The 26217-nt window shown below is 36.9% G+C and overlaps 1 protein-coding gene across 1 annotated transcript; it reads left to right on the forward strand.

Annotated features, from left to right (window-relative positions):
- The first annotated feature begins 142 nt into the window (after positions 1-142).
- Positions 143-25520, forward strand: LOC145222602 (ovochymase-like). The gene is made up of 47 exons (XM_080088758.1): positions 143-226; positions 833-986; positions 1319-1415; positions 1679-1833; positions 1998-2155; positions 2330-2471; positions 2660-2683; positions 2762-2883; positions 3043-3126; positions 3232-3355; positions 3515-3628; positions 3840-3901; positions 4033-4184; positions 4248-4502; positions 5218-5398; positions 5712-5856; positions 6748-6902; positions 7533-7622; positions 7856-7988; positions 8531-8599; positions 9350-9465; positions 10477-10566; positions 10767-10896; positions 11289-11363; positions 11475-11590; positions 11980-12069; positions 12218-12320; positions 12518-12631; positions 12917-12978; positions 13192-13349; positions 13967-14059; positions 14246-14403; positions 14955-15103; positions 15219-15243; positions 15789-15908; positions 16022-16137; positions 16505-16594; positions 16743-16875; positions 17051-17164; positions 17450-17511; positions 17725-17882; positions 18379-18471; positions 18664-18828; positions 19305-19449; positions 19692-19839; positions 19990-20460; positions 25393-25520. Exons 1-47 carry the CDS (start codon positions 143-145, stop codon positions 25518-25520), a joined length of 5922 nt encoding a protein of 1973 aa, XP_079944884.1.
- Positions 25521-26217: the final 697 nt, after the last annotated feature.

The raw sequence follows: 26217 nt of genomic DNA on the forward strand, positions 1-26217 counted from the left end.
ACAATAGTTTACAAACTGTAGCGTACTTGCAATATTATACATTCGCTTAACTTATTGGTTCTTGCAGCAAGAAGTTGCTACAAATTTGTCTGTACACAGTGTCGGTCTTTTACTCCAACCTATGAAATTGTTACCATAAGACATGTTTGCTTGTTTATTTTCAGCGCACGCCTCGACGAACTTGTCTGAATGCGGAAAACCATCGATAGCTCCTCATTTTACTTGGGTAAGTTTTGGTCTTCGAAATATCAAATGACCTTTATGTCCTGTTGGAATGCAAGCAGCTGTTATTTTAATAAAAGCTAATATAGACAAAATACCGTCGCTTACTTCGTCTATCTCTGTGTGCTATCCCGAAACTAGCGTTTTGCATATTTGAGTTATACCTAGGAACACTATACACGGACTTGAAAAGTAATTTGATCAAAAAAATTACTGCCAAAGTACTGGTGTATATGGAATACTTTGTACAGACGTTTCGACAAACCTGCACTGACGATGACAACACAGTTTGTCGAAACGTCTGAAAGATGTATTCCATATATATATGGTGTATACACCAGCACCTTGGCAGAAACGTTTTTGATCAAATGAGTTATACCTCCATGATAACTGCGAGAGGCCACGCTGAAAAGTTTATCACATGTCAGTTAAATTTGTAAAACTTGAATTTGAATCTCGCTGTTGCACCCATGGCTTTTGTCAAATGTGCTGAAATGAGTTGTAAGAAAATTAAAATGTTTAACGAATCGAAGCCAAATAACACCGCAAGTTACTGTTCATTAACCAGCACATTGTTACTTCTTTAAACCTAACTTCCATTTTAATTTAGGACCCTCGTATTGTCGGTGGCAATGAAGCCAAACCCGGCAGCTGGCCTTGGCAGGTTGCATTAGCATCCTATCCTGGTGGCACATCGTTTTGTGGAGGTTCCATCATCAATGAAAGATGGGTGGTGACAGCTGCACATTGCGTCGATTTTTTATATTTGAGGTGAACCTTTTTACCTATCCTGTTGATTAGACATTCTGTGCACGTCCGAAGGTGTACTTTATCAGAATTTGGTCTTTGTTTCACTGTAAGCATGTTCGCGAGTTTTCATGGCCTTTTCCATTCATTAAATTACAATAATTTAACACAAAAACTGCCGCCGTTTTACTGTCTGTCTGTTTACTGCCTTTGTATGCATCAACATGAGGGTTGGAGGTTATTATCCGCAAGTTTGTCAGTTGTTTATTTTGTTGTCAGTCCCGTTTGCCTTTCTAAACTTTGTTTAATTTTCAAGTCTTTTGATTAACTATTCTTATGCTTTTAATACTTAGTGTGTACGTTATTGCTGGACGCCATGAAGCTTTTGGTTCCGCTGACGAAGTTGCGATAGAAGTCGACTATATAGCGATTCATCCAAATGGATCGTAAGTTGGTGGACAGTTCTGTTTTGTATAACAAAATAAACGTATGCATAACCAATAGAAAACATATTGTTAAACTATTTCACAGTAAAAAAAAATTAAACAAGTAAACGTATGTAACTTTCCACAGTCTTTGTTATTCAGTGTTGGCAAGCATTTTTATAATGCATCGCCATCAGTTCCTGTTCATAACTTTGCCCTGTTCAAAAGTAATTGAATGGTATATATTCTGTTCGGATTGCCAAATAATCCATACTTTTTTACAGAAACTCCCGTCTTGGTGCTGACATTGCTTTATTAAAGCTAAGCTCGTCGCTGAACTTTAGTGACACCATACGACCAATTTGTGTGCCAACACATACTTCTGATTTCTATGTTAAAGCGGGAACAACATGCGTGTCCACAGGATGGGGAGATTTAGGTAAAATAGTAATTTACTTTAAATTGCTAATACTTTTACACTATATAGATTATAGAACTTCTTTCAAAAACGTACTTCCATATCTGATTTTTTAACCTAAAAGTCTGATGATATAGGACCTATAGATGGGGTTGTTGAGTTGTACTCAAAATCTTTTTTAACAGAATGGTTTGGTTCAAATTCGGACGCATTGTACCAAGTGAGGCTTCCAATAGTGGGCAACGAGGAATGCAATCAATTGTACAACACGATTGGAGGAACCGTTCACGAAAGCAACATATGTGCTGGTGATGTAAAAGATGGGGGAGTTGGTCCTTGTCAGGTAAAGTTGTAGGATTAAAAATGAAAAACGCCCTGTTGTTGCCAGCCATGCTATATTGACAGTTGTAGAGTATATTTACCAGCGAAAGTAAACAAAGTAAACTAACAATTTCTTGTCAATAGATGTGACTGTTATGTACAATCAATGCATGTTTTTGAAATCTCGTATTTTTAGGGCGACTCGGGGGGTCCACTGACCTGTTACATTGGAAACACGTGGTATTTAATGGGAGTAACATCATGGGGTTATCAATGCGGAACAAATTTTCCTGGAGTGTATGTAAGAGTTCCTTGGTTCCATGACTGGATACAGGAAGGTAAAGTAAATGTAACCAACTTATGAAAACAAGGGGCCCATTGCAAACCGTTTGCTGAATTAATAAGAGTTTAGTCATAGGCCAGGAAGTCATTTCTTACCTGTTGCTTTGTCCAATAAATAGTATTACAATTTTGTGATGAATAAAATGATTTTTTACGTCTTTTACCAATTTCTTTTTCTTTACAGCTCAAGTTTTTTATGAAAATTATGGTGAGTAGAACCACATTTAGTGTTAGTTTGAAATTTTTGTGAAACATTTTTAGATGATTTTAACGAACTTTTTGACAGCAAACTGTGGTGGGCCCATAATATTAACTGATGAAAACGGCAACTTCTCTTCACCTTTCATTGAAGGGTTCACTCTTCCCAGTAGCGTTTGTAAGTGGACAATTCTGGCTCCCGCAAACTCGGTAAGTTTATGAGCAAGTAAAACCCTAACAGCAAGTGTGTTAACGTAAACAAAGCGCAAACTAGAGCCCATATATGCCTTACCATGTCTAGCTATTTGTTTTAATATGCAAAATACCTATTTTGACTTGGTTTACACAACTTTCCGACTTTATTTACAGCTGATCGAAGTTCGGTTTCTTGACAACTCCATTCCTGCGCGATGCATTTCAACAAGCTTGGCAATTTACGACGAGGAAATTCTTGTAAGTGTCATTTTTTCAGTTTTAATTCGAAATTTTTTTAATATTAAGCGCATTAATTTCTAGTCATGTCTGTATTATGTTTGCAACATATTCTATGGTTTACAGTACACTGGCCGCGAGTTTTGCGGGTCACACAACATACCAGATTTCATTTCATCAACAAACAATGTGACATTTGTGTTGCGAGGAGGTTATGAGTTTGGTTTTCAAGTCGCTTGGAACATGGAAGGTCTCATTTATACGACTGTCTACATTTTCGCATGATTGTTACAAATTGGATCGTCTAGTTTTCTGATAATAATCTATTGTCCGAAACACAATTTATCTTATTTATCTGTAATTGCTCCTGTACGCATTTGATTTTGGCAGCAATCTATTTTATTTTCAGAGAAATGCGGCAACAATACCTTTGCATGTTGGGACGGATCTCAATGCATTTCTGAATCTTCGATGTGTGATGGAGTAAGACATTGCGCGGATGATAGTGACGAGATTGAATGTCGTAAGTGATCATTTATCTAATCTCTATTGGACAATCTGGCAACACAGAACTTTACAAAACAATTCAAATTTTATTTTTGTTGAAATCACTTACTAAACCAAATTAAATTCATAAGAACACGATAAGTGTTGTGTGTCACTTTTGGCCCGGGATTCTAAGAACAGTCAGTTTAATTTATTATAGTCAGTGACATTTTTTGCATTTGTTTCAGCTCACTTATCATCAAACTTCAGTGAATGTGGAAAAACAGATGTTGCCCCTGGTTTTACATGGGTAAGGATGCTATTTCCAATATCAGGCCTTGACGTTCCCGAAACTTAAATCTGTCTGTCGGCTTTAACGCACTTAGATTTCTTTAAATACAAATATTGTTAATAGAGATTTAAAACTTGTCAATTCTACAGAATCCTCGTATAGTTGGAGGAAGCAAACCAACCAACGTTTCCTCCTGGCCTTGGCAAGCATCTATCTACGAATACCTTTATTATCATCTTTGTAGTGGTTCAATCATTGGCAATAAATGGGTGTTGACGTCTGCCAGCTGCCTTCGATACAGGTATTAATAATTTGTAATAGTTACACATCAGATGACATATGATCCTTTTCAATATGCTGGTAGGGCTAGTTCCAGCTTGTCTGTAAATGTGGAAGGGAACCCGTCTCAGAATGGAACCTTCCACAACGTGGTGTCTGTCGTTTTACATTACGCACATGGGAGCTCCTTTAGCGATGAGTACGATATCGCAATTGTGGAAGTCTCCTCCGCGTTTGCATTCTCTTCGACACTTCGGCCCATTTGCCTCTCCATTGATAACACTGAGATTAAGAAAGGAGAGACGTGTATAGCAATAGGCACTGGACGAAGAAGTGGTGAGTATTTTTCTAACATGTTTAGTAGTTTTTTGCATCGATGCTTGAAGCAGTATATAAGCTATCGTTGCCAGGCGTAATATCAAGTTTATAGAGCTCTTCTTGCAAATGTATTTTTTTCTTCATGTTTGAGGAGGTTTGTAAATCAACCGTGCCTTTAAAACGGAAATATGACAGTCAAAAGGTTTGTTTGACAAAGCTTTCGTAGTTATATTGACATGAAGAACGTTACTTTCAAATCCGTGATAATTTTGTCTGTAGGCCTATCTGTAATAGTCGGCACAATTTTTTGTATGGATTTAAAGTTTTTTCAGGGGCATTTAATTTTTTTGTAGTCGTTACTCAAATCTTTATTCTAACTCCGAGTTTCTCAACTTTTGGGTCACAAGTACTTTTGAGGGGATCGCGAAGACGAGCCCAGCTCGGGGTGATTTTATCTGTATAATAAAACTTTTTTTGTGTGACGACTGTTTGGCATAGTAACTCACACGACCATTCGGTTCAGGACAGGATTTGCGATTGTATTCTTCTATACTTGTGATGTTTGGCGTTTCTTGAAATAAAACCACTAAATAGTGAAAAGTTTTATGGTAACATAAGCCATAACCACACTTTTAAGGTTTTTATTGGTACAGCGGAGGCGGTCGCGTTGTGTTTGTAAAGTGGTCACTTTTTGTTAGAAAACCTTCTGACGAGGTCGCATAGTAAAAATGGTTGAGAACCACTGCTCTAACTATTTCTATTGTTTCTGCAGGTGATTTTACGGAGCTAGATTATGAGCTCTACCAAGTTCGACTTCCCATACTTGACTACGCAACTTGCAGTAACTATACGTATTTTGATAAGGACGCTGTGTTCTGCGCTGGGTACACTGACGGAAGAGACAGTGGCACTTGTTACGTAAGTTTCATCAACACAAAAGATTAAAAAAACATTTTTACGGGCGTTTTAAACGGAATTTTTAAACGGCATTAATTTTTATATGTATGAGTGGGTGTGCAGCCATCATTGTCTTGAAATTCAAATACAGCAGCAGTGCATTTCAACGTGGCTCAGCTTGCCTCGTTTAAAGTTGTTCTACTTCCTCATGGTCTATATTAATTCTAAAAACAAATATACCTAAATAGTGCAAAGGGGTACAAATAAGCGGTTTAGATAATATTTCCCTGTCAAATTGCACCAGCCCTTATTACAACATTTTATAACGTTGCAGGGTGATGAAGGCGGACCATTGATGTGTTTGATTGACGAAAATACTTGGACTCAAGTTGGTGTCGCCACACAAACTACTACATGTCAATCAGGAAGACCGAGTTTCTTTGTGAAAACGTCTTTTCACGCTGAGTGGATTGCCGCCGGTAAGTAACTTCCATAACATTTAGAAATATATTAAATCGCATTCAGCAGCAATGAAAACACCGCTTGACTGTCGGTTACCAACAAAACTCAGTTGCAACTTGCAAAGCAGTGTTTTTTCACGTTTTCTGTGCCGCGTAACACTGGAAGCACCAAAATAATCTTGCGGAACACCACTCGCAATTACAATCTTATTATTACACAACAAGTCTAAATATTACACAACAGTAAATGACGCAAATCGTGACAGGACGTTAAAACTGGTAAAAGTGGATAAAAAACTTACTTTTTGAAAGAAAAGCTATTTACCAACATAGTGAAAAAAGCTTGTGATTTTCGACCGATCTTCGATAGAACACTAGTCAAACTAATAAATTTCTTGGGAACGCTTGGCGTTCTTTCATAGAACACTGGTGTCCGCGGAACAAAATCATTGTTGTAAAGTATATCTTCGTTTCTTAACTTCAATGTTTAACTTTATTTCAGTGTTGGCGGGACAACATGAAAACCTTGGTAAGTGTCTAAATTTGATTCGGAATAAATAATTTGATATAATTAGTTCGCATACGACATTAGTATCACTATACCTACAAAAAGGGTAAAAACAAATTGGAATGAAATTTTTTGTTGTGAAATGCAAAAACATTTTTTGTTACATTTTGTTGGTTGTAAATTTTTGCTTAAGATTTGCCATAAAAAGCTGGAGCGGTGTTTGTTTCTAAACGCAGTTATAGATACACTCGTTGTACATAGGGCAAATTTGTAAACAGTGTCTGAGTTGGATAACATTGTTGTAGTTTGTAGAATGGGTTATTGCGGCGTGTTCACCTGTGTGTTTCGCTCGAGAATCCAATAAGTCAATCCTTTTTTTGCTGTTTTTTTCAATTGCTTAGTATTTTGTTTTGGAGTTTGGTTTTGGACTTGCATTTTAGAATGTGGTGAGCAACATTTTAACTCTTCGTCTGGCAATCTTACGTCACCTGGTTACCCTGGAGATTATCGCAACAACTTGGATTGTGAATACACCATCACTACATCTTCTGGGATGGTAAATACCTTAAATACAAAAAATTTGCATGTCAAAATAAAATATTGCACTTTGCGTTCCTACTGGAGAGTTCAGGGTCGATGCTGACGGGTCACAGGTCTTGCAGAATTGCCTCATGTACAAAATGTGTTACTAGCTTGTTTGGTATATTCATGTAACACATTTTCTGTTTTTACTGTAAGTGGATTGTAACGACCTATTCAAAAATCTGATGCTCGTTATAAGATGTATTGAGTCGCATCGAAAATTTTTTAGTTTTGGGTTTTCCAATCTGCTGTGATTGTCGTATGTTTATCGTATGGCACAATAAAATTAATTTAACTTTTTTGTAATGAAACACTAGATAGTACATATCTATCATGATTTTTATTTACTGAAATGTCTGTTCTGCCATAGCTAACTTTATGTGGTTCGAAAGTGATTTATATAAGGTACTCGTGTAAAGTCTCATCTTTTAGGAGATTAAGATCTAATCAGACATGAGATTTATATAGTTTATTACTTGACATCTATTAGACCTATAGGTAAACTAGAGTATGATTTTTACTTCGATCTTTGCCTTATATTTAAATATATGTCTTCATCAATATTCTAAAATTGATATTTAAAATATTATTTTTACTTTTACAGGCGATATTGATTGAATTCCACGATTTTCACGTCGAATTTGCGTCAAACTGTGTTTATGACTACTTGGAAGTTTACGATGGAGCACAATTGGTAAGTGTCTTGTTTTACTCAAAACAAATCTGATTACCTGACAAATATTTTTAATAAAAAGTGTTCAGAATTACAACACGTATGTTTATCTTTCCACAAAATCTGAAGTGACATTATTGCATTTACTTGGATCTCTTGGTTTCAAATAAATCATGCAGGGCTACAAAAAGTTTACAATCCCACTTTTTGTGCGACTGCGATGTATAATCTACGAGTCACAATAATTTTGTTAGATATCTGACGGAAGACTGTGTGGAAATAATCTTCCACCCAACTTCATTGCCTACTCCACAATATTACGCCTTGTGTTTCACACCGATCCAGTCGTACCGTCAACTGGATTTTTCGTCTCTTGGACAACATCAAGTCAGTAGTTTTAGAATTATCTTACTTTGATAAAATGTTTTGGACATAGTTTGGGTAACCAACTCATTGTCTTTTTTTGACTTGAAGCGTCCATTCCTTTGAATTCTTCTATAATTTACAGGCCTTTAGAGTTTTTATACTATGATGGTGACCGATCCATTGCAAAGTATTTGCAGGACCTTTTGCTATTTATCGGAATAATAATTTAAAATTATTTTAGCCAAATACCATGTTTTTACCTCCCTGACAGTGTAATGGTTAGCAACGTACCTGTACTATTGGGATAATTTACACACAAACACGCGCGCTATTAGTTTAACTGCAGTGTGGGTCCTTCTGCAAATAAAACGATAAACCTCAAAATGGGTCAAATTTGTAAGCAGTGTCGGAATCGGATTACAAATCGGATTTTTTTTCTTAGTAACTTATTTGTGCCAATATTATATAGTGTATGTAAAAAGGCCTCGGAAGGCAGCCCTTTTAGTTGCTTTCGTGGATTATGTTTTTTAAGGGGTGGGTATATTACTGTTATATTTTTTTAGATTTAACCATGCCAAACACCACCACCAGCGTTCCAACCCCGTCTACTACCGCCAATACTACTGTGCCAGGTATATATAAATAGCAAAAAAGGTTACATAAAGACATACGCCACGGGTCGGCAAACTTTTGTACAACGCGGGCACAAAATAATATCAACAAATCCGGGCAGGAACTAGGCCGAATGGACTGGCGCGCCTGACCCATACACAGACAACAAAAACTGATCAGGATTCGTCCCCGGGAGCATCCCCGCTTCGAAAAAAAAATCAGCAAATTGCGGCGGACGGGACTAATTTTCACAATTTATTTTGGTTATAGCATTGTTTATTTTGTTTTCTAACTATAAATTGAACCCAAACTTCAAGCAGTAAACTGCCTTAATTACTTTTTTTTGAAACCTGGATGGCAACAATTGAAACGTTGCTGGAATAACGATACTTGCATTCACACTTGTGTAAAGTTGTTTCTAAGTAAAAGCGGACGGTTACTACAGAGCAAAAATATTTATCCACACAAGTACAGAGATAAGGCGAAGAAAAAAAGCTTTGTTTCCACCCACAAACTTTTGTAAGTAGAACATTTTCTGAGAAGGCTACAGGCCATATGATTTTGATTGGCGGCTCGAAATTAATACTTAAAACAGGTTGAAACACTTTATCATTTCCGATTTATTTGGTTAAGCTTAGCGTAAATCAACATTTGGAATTGCTTCACGAGTTCGGTTTAGTCCGAATCACGAGCTGCATGCTATTTGTTGTATCGAAAAATATTGATTTTAAGATGTGACATAAAGTTTGGTTTTGAACTTTGCATTTCAGAATGTGGTGAGCAACATTTTAATTCTTCGTCTGGCAATCTTACGTCACCCGGTTACCCTGGACATTATTATAACAACTTAGATTGTGAATACACCATCACTACATCTTCTGGGATGGTAAGTGACAGTAAACCTGATTTACATAAATGGTGTCCCAAATACCTTAAAGACTAAAAAGTTGTATGCCAACATAAAATATTGCACTTTGCGTTCACTTCACCATGTTTGGTATATTCATGTAACACATTTTCTGTTTTTACTGTAACGTCGAAATTCCGTCACTCTGTTTTTATGACAATATTTCACATAGTGCTTTCCCATTCGCTGATTTACGTGTGTTTTCGTATTGCACAACAGTATTAATTTAACTTTTTTGTAATTGTTACGGAACTATTCTGGGCCCGAACCCTGCAATAACGGCCCACCACCAAAGCCAAAGATACCGCGCACTGGTTTAATTTTGGGCAGCGCAACTTCATTAAAACTATAAAATAAACCACGATAAAAGTATAGCCACGTTAAAATGCAGCAACACGTGGCGACCTTCAACAAACCAACACCTCGCGTTACACACGCCACCCAGAGAAAAAGCCTGTTTTACATAGCAGAAGCAGCTTTTGTAAGTGCCTGATTGGTAAAGCAGCGCGTTCCAGGCCAATCAGCGCAATCCATGTAGTCCTACAGGCATACGAAGGGAATGCTAACAACGTGACATAAACCAAATTACACAAGAGAAAAGAAATGCTCGTGACGGTGCAACATCAGGAAAACAAAGTGAACAAAACAACATAATTGCGCATGACAAAAAAAATTTGGTCACACAATGACACACTAGTTAGTACATATCTATCATAATTTTTATTTACTAAAATGTATGTTCTGCTATACATAACTTACTATGGTTTTAAGAAATTGATACATATAAGGTACTCGTGTAACGTCCCACCTGTTAAGAGGTTAAGGCCAAATTTGGCATGAGATTTATATAGTTTATTACTTGACATCCATCGGACCAACTTCCAAGATTTGTTTTTGTTGTATGATTTTACTTCAATCTTTGCCTTATTTTAAATTTTATGTTTTTATCAACTTTCTAAAAGTGATAAATTATTTGTTTTCCTTTGACAGGCGATATTGATTGAATTCCTAGATTTTGACATCGAATTTGCCACAAACTGTATTTATGACTACTTGGAAGTTTACGATGGAACACAATTGGTAAGTGTTTTGTTTTACTTAAAACAAATTTGATTACCTGACAAATATTTCTAATAAAACGTGAAAAGAATTACAACACGTCTGTTTATCTTTCATTTATTAGGTTCTCTGAGTTTTCGCAGGAAACCTACAGAAAATTTACAATCCCACCTTTTGTGCGACTGTGCCGTATAATGGAGTAAATACGTTAATTTTGTTAGATATCTGGAAGACTGTGTGGCAATAATCTTCCACCCAACTTCATTGCCTACTCGACAATATTACGCCTTGTGTTTCACACCGATTATATCGTACCATCAACTGGATTTTTTATCTCTTGGACAACATCAAGTGAATAGTTTTAGCATTTTCTTAACTTACTTGATTTTAGTTTGGATGACCAATTTTAAAAGCATGATATTTGGCTTGTACGCTTAGGAAGCGTTTATACCCTTGGACTGATTTATTATTTACACGCATTTGGAGTTTTTATACTTTGATGGCGTTTAATCCATTGCAAGCATTTGCTTGACCGTTCATCGGATTATTGATTTGAAATTGTTTATTAGATATGCACACGTGCGCTACCAGAAAGTTATTTAGTTGAAAAAATATGAGTAGTATTTGTGCAGCTGTTAACTCAACGATTCATTTCAATGTTTATAAAGGCGACGGAAAGCCACCTGTTAGTTTCGTGAATTATGTTTTTAAGTTATGGCTAGATAACTGTTATATTTTTTTAGATTCAAGCATGCCAAATACCACTACCAGCGTTCCAACACCGCCCACTACTGCCAGCTTCACTATGCCACCACCAGGTATATGTAAAAAACAGAATAGTTAACATAAGACAAACATAGGTATTGCTTAAACTACGCTTGAAACTGAATGAATGTTTTTTGTATCAACTAATAAACATTGTGTTTAAGAATGTGAGTCTCAAAATTACACGTCATCGTCTGGAGTTATTACGTCACCCGGATACCCTGGAGACTATGACAACAACATGCATTGCGAATACTTTATTTCTGCTTTGTCACACTTGGTAAGTGGAAGTAAAAAATAAATTTTGGAAAAATTGCTTTTATCAGTTAAAAATAAACAGTCTAAAACAGCGTTTAATGACCGAGGCTCCTGACCCCTAAGTGGGCCAGGAGTGTAGTCGCCTGCCATAGTTACACCAGTCCTTTGACCACAGCAGACAATAAGTCCAAACTTGCACAACGTGGAATTACCAAAAACACTTTCTTGGCCATTTTCGTGTTAATAAGCCATCGTGCTTTGTGACCAAAACCATGATTTTTAATTTCACAAATTTACCATCTACGTTTTTGAAGGACAGGGGGGCATGGAAGCCAAGAAATAAGCTTATAAAAGATTTACAATCGCTGGTCTATAATTTGTGTATTTTTATGGTTGCAATTACTTATTCAGGTGTTAGAAATTTCTTTTGATCATTTTGACATAGAAGCACACCCAGCTTGTATTTGGGACTACTTAGAAGTTTACGATGGAGCAGAACTGGTGAGTAACTCCTGAAGTATGACACGCATACAGTTTTTACAATTCAACGAAAAGTGTGTTTACCAAAAACGCATGCATATACCTAGAATACTGTTTCGACAACTTTTGGTTGTCAAAAATTAAATTGAACAACAATTATTTTGTGCAGTACACTGGAACACGGTTGTGTGGTAACCAAGTACCACGCAACTTTGCAGCGTTTTCTACGACAGTGCGTATTGTTTTTCATACGGACCACATCATAGTTCGAAGTGGGTTTGCACTATCATGGAATACAACGGGTAGGGTTTTTATTTATCACAAACTGTTCCTAATGTTTAAGCTACCCTCGTCATTACAGGTCTGCTAAATATCTTTTTCGTTTTTGGATAGAGTTAAAGATATCAAACTCTCATGAACCAATTATAAATTCATTTGGTTTGAATTATCTCTGTTTTCTTTGTTGCAGTGCGTTGCAGTAGTGATAATGAATTTACGTGTTGGGATGGAAGTTGCATAGCTGAGATCCAACATTGTAATGAAGTAAGCGATTGTCCACATGGGGAAGATGAGATTGAATGTGGTAAGTAAAATAAACCTGGAAAATACAAACAAAGGCTGCCCATATGAACGTTTTTAAAGTAAAATATACCCAATCATGGATTAGCATTTTTATGTTTGCTGATAATGTCAGGGACCATGAAATACTGCAGAGTACAATTAAATTTTTTTTGCAAACTAGATCAATTAAAACCTAGTTTCTTCTCAAGTATGTTTAGCACTGGTTGACCATAATTACATATACCCCCTATTTATTTTTGAGGTTATGTTATACGCTTAGGTAAAATAAAATTCGTTATCTTTTCAGTGCAAGGGGTGGGATCAACTGGTCATTGTGGAACTGTTGATGTAGCACCAAGTTTTGCATGGGTATGAAACTCACATGTACTTTGGGTTTTATAATTTTTGTGTTAGTATTTAAACAATGAATTGGTTTACAAGTTTCAGCATAGAAATTTTGTCTCATACCGTATGATCAGCCAAGTCGCTAGAGTCGACAAATATAATCTATAGTTGATCATCAACAATAGTTGGGCTATGGTATCACAATTACAAACTTACAGTGGTTGAGATTTTCTTTAGAATCCTCGTGTAGTCGGTGGAAGTCCTGCAGAACCTGGTTCCTACCCGTGGATGGCTATGCTCACTGATGAACAGGGCCAGTTTTTCTGTGGTGGAACAATAATCACTGACAACACCATTCTTACAGCGGCTCACTGTGTGGATGGGGATACATATGGGTAAGCAATATTATTTATGTGAGTACCCTGACGTCAAGAATATGCTGGAACTACCATTTGTGTTTGGTAAAGTATCCTCTATTTTTTGTTGCACCTCATCTTTGATCAAACGTGATTTCTGTTGTAAACGTGATTTGTATAAAACGAAAAATCAAAACTCCTGTCGACTTATTTTACGGTAATGCTAATGGCCGTGAATTGGTTCCACATGACATGTTTTAATGCAACATGTGTAATTGAATTACTTTTTTGGTAGCATATTAGTAGATAATTGTTACAACTACACTTGGGTAATTGTTTTATTTTGCCGATTTTTACCGAAAGTCGATTGTTTCTAGATGTTTTTGTTCGAAAACAGCTCTTAGTTGACTGAAATGTCATAAATATCAGTTTGTCTTTGTTCGGGACCTAACTCTTTCTTCACTGATAAACTTCACTGGAGTTTACGAATACCAATACTAGAACTTCCGATTGGGTTGCAAATTCTCGCAACCGGTTGGGTTGCAAATACTTGTAAACATAATAGACAATAGATTACAAGCAAACAGGCAAATAATATCACTGTAGTGTCACAATTTTGGTTTTCGGTAAACGTGAAATATATTTTCTCTTGTTAGGATGAAGGTACATGTTGGTCGTCATTATGTGAGTGGCAATGAAACCAAACAAACATTCACTGTGCGTTCAGTCAAATTACATGAAAAGTACAGGTACATCCAAAATTTTCTTCATGTACTTACCTATTTATGTAATCGCTAGTTTTACACAAAATCCTACAAAACTTAACAGTTTGTGTTTTTTTCTATCATGCACAAAATCAGGTAATGTTTCTTAGTTTTAAGAATTTTTAGGACCTTTAAAATTGAGTACATAATTTGATGTGCGTATTGTTTCAGCAATGTCCAAGGTGGATCCGACATCGCCTTGTTGCATTTAAATGGAACAATTAACTTTACGAGGACAGCGAAACCAATCTGTATCCCAGCTTCATCGCAGGCAAGGTCCGAACTGAATTCCGAAATGAGATGCATTGCCACTGGATGGGGCAGACTCGGTGAGAAATATTGACTGAATTACATCTTTGATAATAGCACAACAATCCAAAGCGCCCTACTAAATCTATTTTTAGTCGGCCAACTTCAATCACTTTTTTGATAATATTTCTCTGTTATAATTCGATTTATTTTATCCTGAAACAGTTAATGAAATAGTTTTGCTGTAGGATCAAAACAGTAAACACCCGACCAGAATTCTTTATCCCAAACACAAGACCCAGGTCACATCTAGTAAAAACTTAATTTATGTCAAATTCAATTATTCAACTTGACAAGGCTCCTGTCATGGTTTTACATCCTACCATATTCCTTGCCACATAGGAATGTTTTGTGTGTGGGTGATTCGGTATGACGCCATCAATAGACTTGGCGTACTTTAAATAAGTGTGCCGTGATTGCTGATCCGCAATGGCGCTTCAGGACTGATCCCAGTAAAAATATATTCATTTTGACTTGACGACTTACGTATATGCTTATATTTCATCTTAGGTATAGATTTACAATTGTTCTTTTTGCAGTTTTAACATATTAGCTTGTGTCGTTTTCCCAGCAAGTGGAGGTTCTTTGCCAACTGAACTTTTTCAAGTTCGTTTGCCGATTGTCGATAGAGATAAATGTAACAGCAGTTATTCTTGGCCGGTGTTGAACTCTCAAATATGTGCCGGAGACTACGATAAAGGAGGCATTGACACTTGTCAGGTGAATAGTGCTCGCTATTAGTTGTACTGGACACCAAGGTGTTTGACCAAAGTGCGGTAATTTTTCACAGCCTTAATAAAAAGATTGATAAACATAAACATTAATTGTAACCAAGAGAAACAATGAAGTCAAGGATCAAAGTAAAAGACAATATGAACTGCACTGACTGGGCAGTGTCGCCGCGCGTAAAATTAAAGAAAAAACAATGCCATCCCTGATGACTCTGTTGACAGGGCGATTCTGGTGGACCTCTGAGCTGTCTGTTTGATGAAACAACCTGGTATCAAGTGGGCGTGACTTCATATGGAAGCGGGTGTGCTCTTATCGGTTCTCCTGGTGTTTACACAAGAGTTTCTTCCTTTTCTTCTTGGATCACGAACAGTATGTTTCTCGTATTAGTTTTCTATTTGCTATTTAATGCACATAATAGGAAGTTATTTGTGTTTTTGTGATTTATTGGGCTTACTTTTCCTACATGGTATAGGTGTTTTAAAGAGGAATAACATTCAAAATAATTTCCGTTGTGATGTAGATGTCAATGCGACGTTACCCCCATCGCCCACTGCAAGTTCTTCTTTAGTTTCACCTCCTCAAAGTTCCACCGCACTTATATCCACAAGTAACTCTACAGTCACAACTACGACAAGTTCTACTACAGTCCCATCTGCACAAAACTCCACTACAGTCCCATATACCATGGATGCTTCTGCAGTCCCATCTACTACAGGTTCCTCTACAGTCCCATCTACTACAGGTTCCTCTACAGTCCCATCTACTACAGGTTCCTCTACAATCCCACCACCAGGTACATGCAAAAAACACAGAATAGTTAACATAAGACAAACATAGGTATTGCTTGAACTACGCTTGAAACTGAATGAATGTTTTTTGTATCAACTAATAAACATTGTGTTTAAGAATGTGAGTCTCAAAATTACACGTCATCGTCTGGAGTTATTACGTCACCCGGATACCCTGGAGACTATGATAACAACATGCATTGCGAATACTTTATTTCTGCTTTGCCACACTTGGTAAGTGGAAGTAAAAACAATTTTTGAAGTATATTTCAACATTGTCGAAAACAATTGCATTTAACAGTTAAAAATAAACAGTCTAAAACATCTTTTATCGACCGAGCCTTCATCCCTCTAAGGGTGCCAGGAGTGTAGGCGCTTGCCATAGTTACACCAGTCCTTCGATCACAGCAGAAAATAAATCCAAACTTGCATACCTTGGAATTATCAAAAACACGTTCTTGGCCATTATTGTGTTAAATAAGGCATCGTGCTTTGTGACAAAGACCATGATTTTTAATTTCACAAATTTACCATCTACGTTTTTGAAAGACTTACAATCGCTGGTCTAAAAATTTTACATGTGCAATTGCTTTGTATTCAGGTGTTAGAAATTTCTTTTGATCATTTTGACATAGAAGAACACTCAGCTTGTATTTATGACTACTTAGAAGTTTACGATGGAGCAGAACTGGTGAGTAACTCTTGAAGTATGACACTCATACAGTTTTTACAATTCAACGAAAAGTGTGTTTGCCAAAAACGCGTGCATATATCTAGAATACTGTTTCGACAACTTTTGGTTGTCAAAAATTAAATTGAAAAACAATTATTTTGTGCAGTACACTGGAACACGGTTGTGTGGTAACCAAGTACCACGCAACTTTGCGGCGTTTTCTACGACAGTGCGTATTGTTTTCCATACGGACCCCATCATAGTTCGAAGTGGATTTGCAATATCATGGAATACAACGGGTAGGGTTTTTATTTCTCACAATCTGTTCCTAATCAGCATCTTGTTTAAGCTACACTCCTCTTGCAGGTCCGTGGAAAATCTTTTTCGTTTTTGGATAGAGTTAGAGATAGCAAACTCCCATGAACCAATTATAAATTCATGTGGTTTGAATTATCTCTGTTTTCTTTGTTGCAGTGCGTTGCAGTAGTGATAATGAATTTACGTGTTGGGATGGAAGTTGCATAGCTGAGATCCAACATTGTAATGAAGTAAGCGATTGTCCACATGGGGAAGATGAGATTGAATGTGGTAAGTAAAATAAACCTGGAAAATACAAACAAAGGCTGCCCATATGAACGTTTTTAAAGTAAAATATACCCAATCATGGATTAGCATTTTTATGTTTGCTGATAATGTCAGGGACCATGAAATACTGCAGAGTACAATTAAATTTTTTTTGCAAACTAGATCAATTAAAACCTAGTTTCTTCTCAAGTATGTTTAGCACTGGTTGACCATAATTACATATACCCCCTATTTATTTTTGAGGTTATGTTATACGCTTAGGTAAAATAAAATTCGTTATCTTTTCAGTGCAAGGGGTGGGATCAACTGGTCATTGTGGAACTGTTGATGTAGCACCAAGTTTTGCATGGGTATGAAACTCACATGTACTTTGGGTTTTATAATTTTTGTGTTAGTATTTAAACAATGAATTGGTTTACAAGTTTCAGCATAGAAATTTTGTCTCATACCGTATGATCAGCCAAGTCGCTAGAGTCGACAAATATAATCTATAGTTGATCATCAACAATAGTTGGGCTATGGTATCACAATTACAAACTTACAGTGGTTGAGATTTTCTTTAGAATCCTCGTGTAGTCGGTGGAAGTCCTGCAGAACCTGGTTCCTACCCGTGGATGGCTATGCTCACTGATGAACAGGGCCAGTTTTTCTGTGGTGGAACAATAATCACTGACAACACCATTCTTACAGCGGCTCACTGTGTGGATGGGGATACTTATGGGTAAGCTATATTATTTATGTGGGTACCCTGCGGTCAAAAATATGCTGAAACTATAATTAGTGTTCGGTAAAGTGTCCTTTTTGTTGTTGCACAGCATCACCTTTAATCAAACGTTATAACTGTACTTGACAACAACTGTATTTGAATTACCTTTTATGGTAGCAGATAAGAAGATAGTTGTCAAAACTGTCTTTGGGTCATTGTTTTATTTTGCCCAAGTCGCTTGCTTCTAGATGTTTTTGTACAAAAACAGTTCTTAGTTGACTTACACGTCATTAATATCGGTTTGTCATTTTTGTGACCTCACTCTTTCTTCACTGATATACTTTACTGAAGTTTACGAATACCAATACTGGAACTTAAACTCGCAACCGGTTGGGTTGCAAATACTTGTAAACATAATAGACAATAGATTACAAGCAAACAGGCAAATAATATCACTACAGTGTCACAATTTTGGTTTTCGGTAAACGTGAAATATATTTTCTGTTGTTAGGATGAAGGTACATGTTGGTCGTCATTATGTGAGTGGCAATGAAAGCAAACAAACATTCACTGTGCGTTCAGTCAAATTACATGAAAAGTACAGGTACATCCAAAATTTTCTTCATGTACTTACCTATTTATGTAATCGCTAGTTTTATACAAAAGTCCTACAAAACCGACCAGTTTGTGTTTTTTCTATTATGCACGAAATCAGGTAATGTTTCTTAGGTTTTTGAATTTTTAGGACCTATAAAATTGAGTAGGCCTACATGATTTGGTGTGCGTATTGTTTCAGCAATGTCCAAGGTGGATCCGACATTGCCTTGTTGCATTTAAATGGAACAATTAACTTTACGCGAACAGCAAAGCCAATTTGTATCCCAGCTTCATCGCAGGCAAGGTCCGAACTGAATACCGAAATGAGATGCATTGCCACTGGATGGGGCAGACTCGGTGAGAAGTATTGATTAAATTACATCTTTGATAATAGCACAATGATCTATTTTTAGTCGGCCAACTTCAAGTCACTTTTTTGATAATATTTATCTGTTATAATTCGATTTATTTTATCCTGAAACAGTTAATGAAATAGTTTCGCTGTAGGATCAAAACAGTAACCCGACCAGAATTCTTTCTCCCAAGCACAAGACCCAGGTCACATCTAGTAAAAACTTAACTTATCTCAAATTCAATTATTCAACTTCACTTGTATCTTAAACAAAAGCCGATTTGGCTTTAGTCACATGCGTTTGAAGACAATATGTTACTAAACACACATACTTTTTCCGCAATGACGCTTCAGGACTGATCCCAGTAAAAATATGTTCATTTTGACTTGACGACTTACGTATCTGTTTATATTTTCTCTTAGGTAAAGATTTACAATTGTTCTTTTTGCAGTTTTAACAAATTAGCTTGTGTCGTTTTCTCAGCAAGTGGAGGTTCCTTGCCAACTGAACTGTTTCAAGTTCGTTTGCCGATTGTCGATGCAGATAAATGTAACAGTAGTTATTCTGGGTCTTTGTTGAACTCTCAAATATGTGCCGGCGACTACGATAAAGGAGGCATTGATACTTGTCAGGTGAATAGTGCTCGCTATTAGTTGTACTGAACACCGAGGTGTTTTACCAAAGTGCGGTAATTTTTCACACCTTAATAAAATGATTGATAAACATAAACATTAATTGTAACCAAGAGAAACAATGAAGTCAAGGATCAAAGTAAAAGACAATATGAACTGCACTGACTGGGCAGTGTCGCCGTGCGTAAAATTAAGAAAAACAACAACAAACCCAATGCCATCCCTGATGACTTTATCGACAGGGCGACTCCGGTGGACCTCTGAGTTGTCTGTTTGGCGAAACAACCTGGTATCAAGTGGGCGTGACTTCATATGGAAGCGGGTGTGCTCTTATCGGTTCCCCTGGTGTTTACACAAGAGTTTCTTCCTTTTCTTCTTGGATCACGAACAGTATGTTTCTCGTATTAGTTTTCTATTTGCTATTTATTGCACATGATAGGAAGTTTTTTTTTTTTTGTGATTTATTGGGCTTACTTTTCCTACATGGTATAAGTGTTTTCAAGAGGAATAACATTCAAAACAATTTCCGTTGTGATGTAGATGTCAATGCGACGTTACCCCTATCGCCCACTGCAAGTTCTTCTTTAGTTTCACCTCCTCAAAGTTCCACCGCACTTAACTCTACAGTCCCATCTACACAAAGCTCCACTACAGTCCCATCTACCATGGATGCTTCTACAGTCCCATCTACTACAGGTTCCTCTACAGTCCCATCTACTACAGGTTCCTCTACAGTCCCATCTACTACAGGTTCCTCTACAGTCCCATCTACTACAGGTTCCTCCGCAGTGCCATCTACTACAGGTTCCTCTACAGTCCCATCTACTACCGGTTCCTCCGCAGTCCCATCTACTACAGGTTCTTCTAAAGTCCCATCAACTACAAATTTCACCACCGTTCCATCTAACCAAAGTTTCACTACAGTCACATTTTCGGAAAGTAATGTAACAACAAATGCTTTTACTGAAGGCACTACATCTAGTAACAATTCAAGAAACGGCACCGAAACAGGTTTGTAAAGTTCTCTATTTTGAGAAAAACAGTTAAAAATATAACTTTGTTTATCGTCTGCCTTTTTTAAACTAAATTTCTGTACTTAATGCATAATGCTCCAGTCAATGTACAGGTAAAAAGTTGTTTCAAACGTTGTTTGTACAATATGTCGTAGATATCTTATTACAATTATAGCTGACTGTTACCCCCCAGAAAATTTAACCCAAGACTTTTTGTTTTCAGGCAACTCGGCTGATATGAACAGAAGTCGAACCTTGTCAGCATTACCCATAGTATTGCTGACTATAATTTTATTAAAGATTTCCTTCTAGAAATTGATTCCGTGTGTATAAAATGTAATTCAGAAACGCAGTTGGAATTCTTGTTTATACTTTTTTTCGGTACGGCTTGGATTATACATTTAGTTAGTTTGCTTTTTTAGTTTGTCTTCTAATAGAAATTGCATATCGCTTCATAATAGTGTTTGTTTTATCTTTAAAACATTTACTTCCAACTGCTTGTGACAACATTATTGACATGAAAAAAGACGAATGTTTGAAAGGAGTGCACATTATAAAATCTTGCGAAACAAACAGTTTTCCAGTTGCAAGTTCGATGAACCGCTTGTGATTTACAAATCTGCTACCGTTCCCAACTTCGAAAAACATTGCAATATGAGAGTTTTAGAAGTAATTTGCTGTAGTTGGCATTTATAATGTTCCAGGTTTTTTGATCATTTGGACTCGTTTTTCCCAAACAACTCTTTAAGTGATTCCTTTGATGATTTGCCGCTTGTATAAACTTTACAGACTATTGCGCGTGTAAACAATGACAAAGAGCGGCAGAAATGCGGGCGAGCGGGCGGGCGGACGAATACCTTGTGCCCAAACCAAACTAAAGTCTAAAAATCTCCAATTCGAGCCAAAATGTAACACATATCTTGCGCATAGTTCTAAGGTTTTAGTTGTGTCTGTGGTGTCACAGACAACAACTCCTTGTTTATCGCTTTCCTAATTCAGCTGAACTAGCTAAAATAAATCCCACATCTTGTTTTCGTTTGGCTGAGCTATATACATTTAGCCAGGGCTACCACTGAGAATTTTAATATAGGCCTATTTCAAGGTTTGCTAACGAAAAAATTCCAAAACTTGAACAAACATCTCAAGATAACAAAAATGAGTTAAATAGACACACTTTTATTTCCAAACACATTGCCTTTGTGCATAATGGACGTTTGTTATTAGAATCAAACATAATTCGATTTAAATCCCAACTGGCACTGGCAATATAAATATTCAATCTTTTTTCTCCGGGCCACCTCATACCACACTACGATGCTCAGAATAAGAAAAAGAAAACGAGGTTGTACAATAATTTATTTGCGTTACTGACTTAGAAACCGTCCGTTGGCTGCAGCAAAATGCTACAAAGGCTGCAAAATAGCTATAAATCCCAAAGGATTTTTTCTTTTGTGTTAGGCCCATTATATTTCTTGACACGAGCAAGGTACGAATAGAGGCATTGTTATAACAGCAATGACATCAAAAATATCCCAGTACAGGCTTATCTACTAGTTAAAATGGATCTGGTAGTTAAAATGGATCTGGTAAAGCCTGGAACATAAAATTGATTCTCGCCATTTCAAACGATCTGATCAGCAGCTGATTTTTGTCGGTAGCAATAGTAACAGGTGAAACTAAGACCTTATTTGACGCATAATATCAAAAATCCCAAGGATTTAAAGTTTTTTTCCAAAGATTCAAAACTCCGGATTGTTGTAGCTCCGCATTCACCATTACCAATTGATTGAGCTTGGAGCGCAAGTACTTGAACCAAATGCAATGAGACCGAGCATTTTTAAATTTCTAGTTTCAGTTGGCTGAATTGATCAAGTATAGACGTAAGCACAATATGCGCCTGTTACATATAGTTGAAACATACACATCAAAGCTGGCAGTCTTCAATGCTATAAATAATGGTTTAAATTGCACAAGATTATTATGTCAAAAAACAACAACATGATTGCGGATCTTCTGTTGTGGTTACTCGTACACTTATAGCTAGAGATACGTATGCAAACATTTTTCGTACACTCTAATGGCGATTTACCAAGGTGTACCCATAAATAGGATATAAACATGCCTTCATATCAAATTAATTTTAAGAGTAACTTCGGTTACCATGAAGTGCTGCTTCAAGCGCTTGGACTCTGCAGTGGATATGTACTGTAATAACACTTAAGATACTTGCAGTTAGCATAGCCGTTAGTATTACTATTACGTTGGTGGAGCCAGCCAAACTGGGACCTAAAAGCTAACCACCCGAATGAGGGAAAAAGGGTGGGGTTCAACAGGGAAAGAAACCACCAAAAGAAACCTTGGATACTTTCGGGCGCCAAGAAAAGGGTGCAGCATAAACACCGTGACTATATTACACGAGTGTACCACGAAAAACACAAAAAAGCGTAAAAACAAACAAACAAATAACAAAGAAAACAAAATTAAGTCAATGGGTTGTCGCGTCTGAGGGAGGACTTCAGGATTTCAGGAGTTGATCATTTCCTAGCCGATGGCAGCTGTCTGCGGAAACAGGCAAGTTAATGTAATTTTTACTCTACAAAACGTGGTTTTATTTTTATCATTGCGTATATTACCTACCCTATTATATCTTATTTGAAAAATTGTGTTTGTTAACATTGGTTTGAAATTGCTCTGGCCAAAAAATACAGGACTGACTGAATTTTAATTCCAAACAGGGGCGGCTCGTGCTAGGGTGCTGCGGAGCTCTAGATATTTTCACCTAATATTCCTACCACAAAAATACAGATAACTTTCATGATACTCATTTTTTTATTCCTAAGTATAATTTTTATCAGTATAATTTCCGCCTTGATCGGCATTTTTTTCATTTAAAAAAAAATATGGCATTAATATGTTATCTATGGTGGAACTGCAGCTCCAGTTTCATGACGAATCGTGACGTTTCATGACGTTTTGCACTTGTGCGCATGCGCACTTGGAAAAGCTACATGCCGAGCGAAATAGGCGACTGGGTGCTGCGGCTCGCGCAGCTCCACCAATCACGCAGCGTGTGAACTGGCCGCTGTAGTTGTGTTGTCTGTTCCGGGTCTATATTGTGCTCCAAAACCAAACCCGTTTGCTATATTCTAAGTTCGACAGTGAGTACAATTAAACATTTTTTTGCCGTGTTTTAATTTATTTGTTTGAAGGTTAGTCGTGAATTTTTAAGAAGACTGTAAGTGGGCTTCAGTTTTTGCAGTTATCATTGAATTGGAAAGTGTATCTACCACCTTGAAAAAGAGAAAGGTCATCTAACACTTTGAAAAGTCACGATTAACATTTATAATAAAAACCTGAATAAAAAGTTAAGAAAGCTGGGATAAAACATCTGCTATTCAAAATATGTCATGCAGGAATAAACAACCACAAGAACTACTCACACTGTGAAGTTAAATGACTCACTGAAATTCAGGCAATATTAAATGCAGAACAAACAATTGCACAAGCAACAGGAATTTTGAAATACCTTAGTGATGACAACACAAGCAACAGGAATTTTGAAATACCTTAGTGATGACAATTTCAAGTTTTGGTTTCTTAACACACCATGTGGACAGTATTTGCAACCAAGTGCAATCTTGTGTATTGATATAATGGACATGTTATGTTTCTTTAAACAGTAGCTGCTAAATTGCTTCACAAATGTTTCTTAAGAATGAACATTCTACAGGGGAGATAATAGTGACCACCAAACATATCCTGTTGTTAGAAAAGTTACTGAAACTTTTAAAGGAAAAGCCAATCAGCCAGCAATTTCCATGAGTCTCTCAAAGGCAAAACGGTTCTTGAAAAGGATGTCAACACTGAAAAGGATGCAAACTTTTCTAAGGAACACCATTATTTCCAAAAAGACTTGCACTTGCAGTGATAGCACTAAATAGAAAAAAAAAAACAGTTTCTTGGTTATCATTTGGAAATCAAGGAAGAAGCTATGAATTATTTTGCTTAAACTATAGCTTTATGATTGATTTTGGTTGTAAAATAAAAGCACAAGGTTTAATAATATGTTTTAAGTTTAAGTGAGAGTGTTGTCATTTTCAAAGCTTGCAGAGTTTTGTACTTCAAAAAAGGAATTATAAGCTATTTGCCACCAAATAAAGCAGCAAGTTTAGCAGTTAAGAAACTTACAAACAATTAATAGTTGTACACAAAAAATAAAAAAATGTTGAATAAACAAGTTCTGACACAAAGGTAATGTGGTTGTTGAATTTGTCAATTATGATACAAATAAAAAGCTTTATGGCTATTTTTTTGTGTGGCAATTATAATAATCTGTGACGTGTAATGGAATATGTTGAAAATGCTGACTGTGGCTATAAGTTACTTCAATGATACATGACCATATTAATGACTGAATAGCAAGTGTAGTAGTCATTGTTACAACCAGTTTTACTTAAATGTTGTCCAATTGAAATACTTCGACCTTTTTCGACTCATTTATTAATAATTTTTTTCTTTGTACTGTTGTTTTGTTTTACCGTATTTACAACCGCTTTGTTTCGAGTCTGTGTCACATGTTTTTGTGCCACATTATTACTGCATGTTATTGAGTTTGGCCCGTCGCTGTGCAAGTAAACAAAATTCCCCAATGATACCGTCTCCTGTTTACACCCGTGTGCATTATTGCGTAACAACCATTACGTCACACTGGAGTTGCTAATTAAGATTTGCATTACTTGTTTTTCTACACAAACAATGACTAGAAAACTAGAACTGTGGCTTTTCTCTCTATTGGCAACTTATATTTGTCCAATAAAGGCTAAAAATTGGAGCAGCACCCCCAGAAATTTTAGGCACGAGCCGCCACTGATTCCAAACACATAACGACCAATGCTAAACAAGATAATTTAAAAGCATTTTTTTGTTGCAGTGCGCTGCAGTGATAATCAGTGTACGTGTTGGGACGGAAGTTGCATAGCGGAAATCCAACATTGCAACCAAGTAAGCGATTGCCCACATGGAGAGGATGAGATTGAGATTCCCGATGGCAACATATGACTGTAAAAGGACTATCATCGGGACATCACAGTCTTCCAACGACATCACAGTTCCAAGGAGCCCGGCGGTGCTTTCGCTTAGGCGGGTTTCATTTGACCAGCATGACCCGCGGGTTCAACCACAGTTTTATTCACCCAGAAGCACCTCGCCAGGTGAGTTTGGTCGATTGCGATCCTACCCTCTGCATTCGTAAGGTCAACGGCGAAATGGTAGTTTGCTGTGATGTTATGGACCCGAATGACTAAACTTGTGTATGACCAAGTTATCTAGGTCATAAGTATGATACAAAACGGTAAGAATAACACAATAAAAAATACACCACTTTCGGATCGTGAGAATGTGACCTCAGCGGTCGATAATGTTGAGTGAAATGGATAATTCACGTTCGGTTCAGTGAACAATTTTAAGGGTGGAATTTACCTTTGAAACTGAAAATGTAAACAGTAAGACACAGTAGTTACCTAATGTATCTCGCTGTTAGACGTTATTACAGAAAAAACGCGACTAGTACAATGCATTAAATTGTTTGTGTCAGAGTTGCAAGTCGGGCCGGGCTTTTCGGGCCGGGTTCGGGTTCGGGCCGGGTTCGGGCCGGGTTCGGGCTTAGGTATTTGTGAGAAAACGGGCTTAAAACGGGCCTGACTTTAAGTTCCGTGTCCGCCATTTTTTTTTAATAAAATCACTCAGCTAAGTAACA

Source organism: Phallusia mammillata, chromosome 4 (assembly GCF_965637545.1).
Source record: "Phallusia mammillata chromosome 4, kaPhaMamm4.hap1.1, whole genome shotgun sequence".
Classification (NCBI taxonomy): Eukaryota; Metazoa; Chordata; class Ascidiacea; order Phlebobranchia; family Ascidiidae; genus Phallusia; species Phallusia mammillata.

Bases quoted from the DNA above. Each gene is read 5' to 3' on its own strand.
- LOC145222602 (XM_080088758.1), top strand. From the start codon at position 143: ATGTTTGCTTGTTTATTTTCAGCGCACGCCTCGACGAACTTGTCTGAA. The intron at 1,416-1,678 runs GTAAGTTGGTGG...ACTTTTTTACAG, and splicing joins GCGATTCATCCAAATGGATC to AAACTCCCGTCTTGGTGCTG. The intron at 14,404-14,954 runs GTGAGAAATATT...TCGTTTTCCCAG, and splicing joins CACTGGATGGGGCAGACTCG to CAAGTGGAGGTTCTTTGCCA.